General features: G+C 42.1%; 1 protein-coding gene across 1 annotated transcript in view; it reads left to right on the forward strand.

Annotated features, from left to right (window-relative positions):
• The window catches only part of dnaaf11 (dynein axonemal assembly factor 11), a 41,285-nt gene extending 36,691 nt beyond the window's left edge, over positions 1 to 4,594 (forward strand). Inside the window, exon 7 of the mRNA XM_050075110.1 lies at positions 933 to 4,594. Within this exon, the coding sequence (XP_049931067.1) occupies positions 933 to 1,128 (196 nt within the window). The 3' untranslated portion in view covers positions 1,129 to 4,594. The remainder of the gene's footprint in view (positions 1 to 932) is intronic.
• The last annotated feature ends 5,204 nt before the right edge of the window (positions 4,595 to 9,798 follow it).

Raw genomic sequence — 9,798 nt, forward strand, 5'->3', positions numbered from 1 at the left:
ACATCCTGTTCTTGCAATTCGGATAAGCACAAACACGAACCATTGTTTTCAATCGATGCAGTAAAACTCTCAGCTGTACTCCGGGACAACCAGCGCCACTCTGAGCGGCGCTCAGCATGGCTCCTCTGTTTTATTCCGGCAACAAGCAAAGCTCTCGCGAGATGACGTCACACAGCCCAGAGGTAAGGGAACGTTTACTATGCTATTTACAGAGATAGCACTGGCGATCTGAACCAGTCAGTGGCGAAAAAAAGCACTTTTAATGCACAAACTTATACGGGACGCATTCGCCCCCGTTACCGTTTTAGCTCGTTTCGCGGCTGCCGGCTGCATCCCCCTCCCTCAATACTGAACCAATTTTAAAACGAGTTGTACCTATGAATCATACGCACACATACACATGGGGAAATAGGGCCCAGGTTGAAAAATACCGAAGTTATCCTTTAAGGTGCTAATCAGTAGACAGACGACTGTTGATGAAGATTTTAAAATGATTATTATAATTATTATTTTGTCTGTGAAATAAACACTTTACATTCAGTGTTTCTTATCATAAAATTGTGACTCTCATCAAACATGCGTAACACACACAGAACAAACATCTGCTCATCAAACGTTTCACCGTAGCACCACTAGTGCTCAAAACCCATTCAGTGTACCTTAAAACTACAGGTAACCATAGCAACAACACTGAGGCTGTAGGCTGTTTTACCACTTAATTCCCAACCTGGGTTAAACTGACGAGAATTTTAAAACTCTCCTTTTTTTTGTTTTGGGAAGTGACCATAATCAGTGCACAGTGATAAACTCCACAGTGTCCCTGTTTAGACCTCATTGATTATTTTCAGAGACTTGTTTTGCCGACTTAAGCCATACAAGAAGAGGAGAGTGATATTGTCTCTGACGTATTTCATTTCCTGATGTTTTCACAGGAGAAACAGTGTTCCTGAGAGGCTGGAGGTGGACCCCAGCAAGCACACAGCCATCGACCTTGCCAACATCGTACCGTGCCGGGACGCCAAAGAAGGTCCTCTTGAAACATCCCGGCTGGCTCCACCTGCAACAACAGGTCACAGCAGCTTCTCTGACGGGTTTGTGGATGACCCTGATGTCCCCCCACTGGTGTAAGACTTTAGGAAATAACACTGACCGCTAAGGATGCCTTGGTCCGGATGCCCTTCATGTAAAAGATGCAGATGACTGTAGAACTTGAAATGGTTGTATTAAGCAACTAATCTGCCTCCTCAGACCTTTATAGGGGTAAAAACACTGAGTCAGACCCTCTGCCCCCAAAATCTGTCAAAATTAAGTGACACATCAACTAAATCTCTAATGGAGGTAACACTGTGAAACTACTGAGTTGTAGAGAAAATACCAGCTATTTCAATAGTGTTACAAATCAGCAAGACTTTTACTGACCCTTTAGATAACTTTGTGTTTCCTGTCTCAGCTCACTGAAAGAGTCAAGCTTCCGCTAAATTCCCACCCTGACACCTCTTAAACCTGATATATGTCACATGTATAGTGATTTATTGTTTGGAAAAATATCCTAAAATGCAACCAAAGCTTTTGAATACCAGACAATAAATGAGGATTTTGTATTAAATTCAAAATAAAATGTGAAAGATTTCTATTAACTTGGACAAAAACTTGTGACAGTTTTAAACAGTGGGTCGACAGTCGCATTTTGGTCGACACTAAAATAGCATTTGAAGTTGCTCTTTTCACTGAAAACTTTTAAAATATTTTTAGGGCATTTTTTTTTGCCTTCATTAGATGACCAATGATAAAAAGATGGCAGAACAAAAGGGGAGAGACAGACGAGGAATGACATGCAACAAAAGTCCACTGCCAGATATGAACTGGGACTCTGTGGTTTATGGCGACTTTAAAGGGAGAGTTCAGATCTTTTGAAGTGTGGTTGTGTGAAGTACTAAACCGTAGTCAGTGTATAACCTACAGTAGATGTCTGTCAGCACAGCCCCAGTTTGGAGAAGCAGCAGGAGTGCCAACGTGCAAGCTAAGCAACGTACTGCTGTGGACGGTAGCAGCAAGTAGGGATGCAGCTAATATCAGCATGTCATTGATATCGGCCAACATACTTTTTCTTATTTTGCACAATGAATGAATATTACATACACTGAAAAGCATTCTGTTTCATGTCTCCATCTGCTGGTGGGCCGTCAGGATACGAGTATGTATGTATAATATGATGTTGATTCCACTACAGAGGAGACTTAATGATCTAGGGGTGTCCCCGACTAAGAATGTTTTGACAGATTTTTCCTTTAGCCGACTAATTTTCGAATCATGTTGTTTTTCCCGTCATTGATTAATGAGCTCATCTGTGTCAGTTTCCGCTCCAGAGAAAAGAGATAAAATGCCCAAATAAACAAATTTAATTCTTCAGCTGGCATAATAAGATAATAATGATAAAAGTAAAAGGGTTATCATTTTATCTTTATCTTTATTCCTTTCACTTCATCAAGGTATGATGCTCTAGATGAGCGCAGACGTGCTGCAGCCTCATGCATGTCTTTAACAGGAGTCGTTTCTGACTCGTCAGAACTTGCCATTTCATTCACAAATAAACATCCAAAAACATCATCAAAAGGTTTAGAAACAGTTTTCCTTCTTTCTGACTTCAAGTTACTTCATTAATCAACTCAGGTTCATACAAGTTCATCCACACGGACCGTGCGTCACGCCTCTCAATTGTTTGGCCATGTCGGACAAAAAGTAGCCAAATAAAAAATCAGAGTCTATCAAGAAATCAATCAGTGAAATTCATTTCAAGACACTTCAGGTAAACGAATAATCCTTCAAAAAAGTTTGATTTGAGAGCACATACCTCCTCCGAAGGGTTTGTTTATGCGCTCCGCCACCGTAAATCATCACCACATGATTCCCGAGTGCGGCACCGCTGCTGTGCACCGCTCCCTCAGGGGATGGGTCAAATGCAGAGAACAAATTTCACACACTCAGGTGTGTGACAGTCAGTGGGACTTTAACTTCAACTTTAAATCACCGTAGCCCTCGATGCTGCTCTGATGGTCCTGCAGCGCACTCACTTACTGTACCTCAGCTATTTGTGGATCAAGCAACTGGGTGATTTATTGATGCGTAGTAATGATTATGCCTACTGATTAAACGCACGCGTCATTTTCAGAAATTAGGCTGATGTTTGTATCAAAATAGGCTATATATCATGAAATACTAGAAAACAAATACATTCTATGTCAAATCAAGATGTTCAGCAGCAGTGAGCACCCCCATATAGTCAGAATGGTACGGTCTTGTTTCATAACTACATTTTGCGACGATTCAACGGCGAGGTGGACAAAAAAGGGGATTAATCAGTATTGGTTATCGGCCAAATAAGTTGTTATACATCGGCATATCAGATATCAGCAAGATCAGTATTTTAGCCATCTAAAAATTTCACTACCAGTTTAGATGTACGTACACTATAGACTGAATCACCATGACGTCACATTAACAACAACAATCACTTCCGGGTGGACAACTTTCACTTGATGTGAATTGCAGACATATGTAAAATCAGCAAACCTGTTTATTTTTGTTGTCATTTTCAGACGTAACTGTTACATTTAAAAGTATATACTTAAACACGGAGGTCTGACCCATCTGACGTTTCTGCTGGGCTTATTTTATGTACTTTGTTGCTCTGCTAGCATCTTCGATGAACCAAATCCAAAGGTACACAAGCTAAACAATGTCCTGCTGAGGACAGGGCTGCAGCAAAACATATTTTAGTCAACCAGAAAAATCATAATCACTCCAAGTATACGCTACATTTGAATATTTATTCTGCATTAGCTTACACACTGAGCAATCAGGGCTGCGGTCGACCAGCAACTCCAGTGTTCAGCAAAGTAAAATTACTGTTTATGTTAATGGAGTGTGGTGAGATATTTGAGATAATGGCTTCAATTCCCCGTCAGAAAAGGCTGTCTGACAGCAAGGTAAAGCGGTAGACATATTCTGAATACAGAGTTCACTGAAAATGATCTTGATTGTTTTCATGTGGCTAAAATATGTTTTGTCGCTGACCCTGTCGAGCGGTGCAGCACATCGCTTAGCTTCCGTGTCGGACTCCAGCCTGCTTCTCCAAACTGGGGGCGTGCTCTCAGACATCTACTGTAGGTTATACACTGAATATGGTTAAGTACCTCATACAACCCCTCTTCAAAAGATCCAAACTATCCCTTTAACCTTAACCACCTTAACTTCTGTATTAAAAAAATGTAAAAGGAAAGACAAATTATAATTACATGTCGAGCTCTGCACCGTTGATTAGATATTCATGAGAGCCTTGTGTTGGTGTATAGATGGTGATGAGTCATGAGGTGTACCACTGCTGCTCCTGAAAACAAAATTAATGTTATTCTTATTGAACTGACCCCTGGTCCGTGACCCTTTAACCTCTTTAAACTCTGATGGATTTATGTTTCCAAGAACAGATAAAAAGCTTCAGGGAGAAAATAAAAGTTGTTTTTCTTTGTTACTTTTTGCACATGTTTGTTTTTTACCCTGTGAACTGCAGCTGGAAGGGCAACGCTGCAGAAAGCTGGAAAATCAATCAGCCTGGTTTGTCTGCCTTGCCTGTGGCCCATTTGTGTGTTTCGGAAGCCGTTGTACTTTGCCCTGTTGTGTTTCCTTTTTTCTTGTGATGCTCCTCCCAAGCGCCCTCCTCAAAGCTCAGAAACCGATACTCTGCCAGACTTTGATCAGAGAGGCCCAGAGGACACAGGTCCAAACATATTTTGAAGCTTGCTCATCCTCTCCTTGAAACTCCACTGGAGTCTCCTTGCTCTTTACTTTCCTCTGAGCTGTCACCCGAAAAGCGTGGAGGTCACGACTCCATCCTCTGCTCCCTCCTCCCCGAGCAGCTCTGAGTGCCGTTGCAGCCGCAGCGCCTTGAGAGATCATTTTGGCTGTGGACCATTTTTCCTCCTGACAGCTCCACTCTTCTCTTATCATCCCAGCGTTCTATATTTGGACTGCGTGGCTCATATCATCCAGGAGATTTTGATGTTTGTGGTTGTTTGTTGCTTGAGAAACAGCTTGTCCTGAAATAGTGTATATCCAATCTCTGTCCAGATTTATACATTTAGATTTTAGTCTGAGGATTTATGTATCAGGGATGTACTGTAGCCTTGGTGCAGTATCAGTGCTGTGGTTTTATATTTGATCAGTGAGCAGATTTGGTTCCAGCTCACTTCTGGTATCATACAGTAAAGTGCAACACACACTAGCCCAATCACACAGCAGTTAACAGTGAACATGTTAACATTTTTAAATGTATGTCTTTCTATATTATCTGTGCTTGGATATGGTTAAAGTGGGCGTGCATTGTATGATTTGAACCCAATTTTTGAGCCTCATGACTCATTTTAGAGTCGGACCAAATTTCAGCTTCATCTCAGTGAAGATTCTCACTCATCCAAGTCATGGTAATCACCTGATCAACTGAAGAAGCTTCTTGGATGAGAGGAGAAGCGTCTTCAAGAAACACAAGCAAGTCCAGTTGCCTACGATATAGCGCTTATATTCAGCTTCATCAGGCATTGTTTGCTGTCAAGTGCACGAGGGGAGTGAGAACAGATCATGGCCCAGTCAGCTGCTCCCGAACAGACGTTCCGAGGAATTTGTCCCCCAGCTCTCCACTATTATGCTCAGTTGTTCTTCTTGATCCACTCCATTAGAACTCCAGCCTTTTACGCACAAGAACTGCCAGTTTCATTGAAAAATAAAATTTTTTTTTTTTTTAAAAAAAGCTCAAGGAAATATAGATATCACAGCCCGGGCCGAGCAGATAATCAGAGCTCTAATTCCTCTGGGTCCTGGGCTGCATCTGAATCCTGTCAGTAGAAGCTGCACCACCCACCTGACGTGCATCACACACAGAGGAGGAAGTCGAGGTACCGGAGCAGTAGTCTCGCCACCAGACAATCAGAGATCTCCGCCTTCTGATAGTCTGGGGACACTCCTTTCTAAAATGTGTTTAACACACCGGCGAAAACGGCCAGCAACAAAGCAACGCCTCTTACATTTTTGAAAAGTACACGCCCTCCCGGAAATGTGCGCTCCCCCTTTTCTCGTCTGCAAGAACACAAACACACAGAGAGCTTGAAAATGGATGCCGAGAGATTTAACTCTGTTTTATCAAACGTGTGCTCAGTCCACAAGATTGTGGAAATGAAGGACTTACAGCGACTTTGTTTAAAACTTTTAACGCAGTCGGACTAATGGGCTGTCGAACCAATGACGTGGACCCCAGAATTACTATTGGTTCTGCAACGTAGGGAGTTTTTTTAAACTCTGAAATTGTATCCGCTCATCTAAACACAAAATCAGGGAGAAAGAAAGTCATCAGTCTTTAGTTAAGCAAAGCGTCTAAAGACTGACTTGTGGGTCTACCGGAGCAGTAATGTACCAGTCTGAGAGAAATTTAGTTGAAATTGCTGCTTGCCTGCTTTGTTGTGATATATATCCCACACCATCATCATACACCACTGGTGTGTGGCCTTTTATATATGACCAGCACCTGAATTACTTTGCACCAGCCTGAGATGGCGGCTGTGCCACTTTGAGTGGTTCTGCTCTGATTTTACATCTCAAGCTACGTCTTAAGATTGAAATTAAACCTCATTTGTGACATGACTTCTGTCCATGACATACTGTGGAAAAGACCTGTGACTGACGATGCTTACAAAGAGGTCTTTCCACTCTTCTTCTCTAAAGGAGAGTACCTGACTCTGAAGTAAAGAAGTCGCGAACTGTGTGTGCTTGGTTCTTTGTTTTGTTTTCCCTGGCACTTTTCAGCTACCTGGTCTTTGTTGTTGATGTAAACCTACTCAGCCTGTCTTCATCTCCAGGTCGTCACACACTGATGCTTTGTCACGCCCCATCGCTCTGTCATATCAACACCAAAACCCTTTAGCGCCTTTATGAGATGCTAAAAGGCTTTCAACCAATGTAGCACAACATGAAAGTGAGAGCAGTGCTCTGTTAATGTGAATGTGCAATAAAAATATTTAGTCCCCCCAAAACTTAATAATCATGAAAAATAATCAGAATCTAATATTGATCAGAGTACTCAAAATTTCAGCCCTGATTGTACAGCCCTACTTTACATGTTACTTTAAATTTAAATACACTGCATCTTAAATTATTGCTCAAATATCTGTACAGCTGTTGCTGAAACAATAAACGTGGTCCCAGTCAACAGGAAGCAGGAGTCAGGATGAGCAGAGTGCAGGCTTCGATATGATGCTGGGAAACCACTGAATCATTAAACTGCACTGACATAATGGTCCCAGAGTGATAATAAATAAGAGTTAAATGAATTGTTAAATATCACTAATGTAGCGTTTCTCTCTGATTGCAAACGGAGCATCGTTTTGCATATTTCAAATGCCAGTGTTGACGTGTGGTCTGTCTCATTATAGACGAAGAACGGATTCAGTTTAATGCACAACATGTGTTATCTGCACCGCCACATGACAGACCAGGAAGATTATTTGTCAGTAATTAATGAAGCAGAGCAAAAGTCTGTGCTGCCAACAGACCACTCATCAACCAACTGCCTGGGCTCAGATCTGGGTCAAAGTAATAATGATGTTCTTTGCTCTTTGAAAAGTGTAAAACTGTCATACTTCAGTGTTAAATCATCAGTATTAAAATCTTCCTTCACGTGCCAGATGTGAAGTGAAGGCAGTGATGGGTTGGATGGAAACAACCTTAATCCCAATATTCATGTTTCCACCTCTAAAACTTTAAAAACCCAAAAGCATAAGTTAAAATCAGTGTATTGTGATTGCATTGGTCATTTCAGTCTGTCTTTGGGACCGTGGTGCTTTTTCAGGTGGTGGATCAGCGCTTGATTTAATATGCAGAGGAGTTTTGGAGCACATATTATAAACATCAATATCACAGTTGATCCTGTACATGTAGTTTTGGGAAGCCAAAATCGTGATTAAGTCTATTGGGCAGTACCAATGTAAAGTATGTAAAAAGATTGGGTTTGTGTTGGAGTATCACAACCCTGAGTTTAAAGTAAGACAGTTAAAAGGTTGTAGTTCCTTCAGTAATGCAATTCAGACTGGAGTTAACTTCACTTAAATCAGCTGCTCATCTGAGACAGTTAGATTTAACAAGTTAGTTTAAAGGAATACCCTAACCCCCAAATGATTATTTGTATCAAGTCCTCACCCTGTGTTACCCTGGACATCCAGAGTTCTCGTTAGAGCACAATTTGAATTTGCTCAGCGAGTCACTCTGGCAATCAGTAATGATGCTCATTACCCATGCCCATGAAACTGAGCTGCACCAATCACATCAGAGGCGAGCTGAACAGATGACGACAGCGCTGCGACGACGAAGTATGGAATCAGTCAGTAAACATTGCAAGATGGCTACGGATGAACACCAGTTGTTTGAAACGGCTTTGGCCGCTACAATGAACGAGTTAGACTTGGCTTTTTCTCTAAAAGAGGAACAGAAGACGGCGCTCGAATCTTTCCTTTGCAAGAAGGACGTTTTTGCTGTTTTGCCGACCGGATACGGCAAGAGTCTAATCTACCAGTTAGCTCCGCTGGTAGCTAAGCTCTGGATACGTCACCCCGTGTATTGTTCTGATTGGTCGTAGTGTTATCCAATTGCGTGCAGTGATATTTTCAAATGCATGCTTGGTGCCGCCCCTCGAGTTGGGCCATTTGCATTACTCATAGCCAGACCCTAAATCTTTCTAGATTTGGGTCTGGATTTCCAGGCTAACCCTGTGTTACCTTAGCCTGGAAATCCAGACTCAAAATCTTTCTAGATTTGAGCCCTCACCGATACACCCTTCCTGCCCAAGGGGCGACACTAACTGAGGCATTTCAAATGCTGCCGCACGCAATTGGATAGCACGATGGCCAATCAGAGCAAAAAACAAGGTGATGTATTCATTGCACTGAGCCCCATTTGTTTGCTGAACAGTGGGGCTAACTGATATATTATGCTTTTGCCGTATCCCGTCGGCAAAACGGCAAAAATGTCCTTCCTGGAAACGAAGGCTTCTAGGGCAGTCTTCTTTTCCTCTCTCAGGAAAAAGACAGGTGTAGTTGGCTTAGCGTTTCTTCCAAAGCTAAATTGAATGGACGCGGCCCTTCGGCAGCTGCCATCTTGGCTGTTTACTTTCAGACTCCTACATCGCAGAGCTGTCGTCATCACGTTACGCCGGCCCAGAGCCCGCCTCTGTCAGATAGACTGATCTGATTGGTCCGATTTGCTATTCAAAGTGCTCTGCTCGTTGGGGCCAGATTCCCGGGCAGTGCAAATTCAAATTTACTAGGGGCGGGGCATCTGGATTTCCAGGTTAGCGTTACTTTGAATTCATGAAAAAAAACATTGCTTTTCTCTCGTGCCCCTGTAGTGAACGAATAATCCAATAACAGACAATTCTTGATCGGGGGCCACGTTTAACAACATCAAAACTATATCGAAACATCTGTTAACAAACTCGCACACAACTCATGCAGTATTGTCAGAGTCTCATTTATCCACTCAGAATCATGCACTGAGGAGTAGCAGGACTTTTCTCGGTTTTTGGATTCTTCGTTCACCGTGGAAAAAAAAAGTTTTCCTCGTATTTAATATAGTGCAGCGTGAGTAATTGATATACAAATTCTGTTTTTGGGGGTGAAGTATTCCTTTAACGTCAGACTTCATATGTAAATTTACAATGTCTTGTTTTGTTTTTTTAGCCACACTGTTTAAACCTCTGATTTT

Source organism: Epinephelus moara, chromosome 21 (genome assembly GCF_006386435.1).
Source record: "Epinephelus moara isolate mb chromosome 21, YSFRI_EMoa_1.0, whole genome shotgun sequence".
Classification (NCBI taxonomy): domain Eukaryota; kingdom Metazoa; phylum Chordata; class Actinopteri; order Perciformes; family Serranidae; genus Epinephelus; species Epinephelus moara.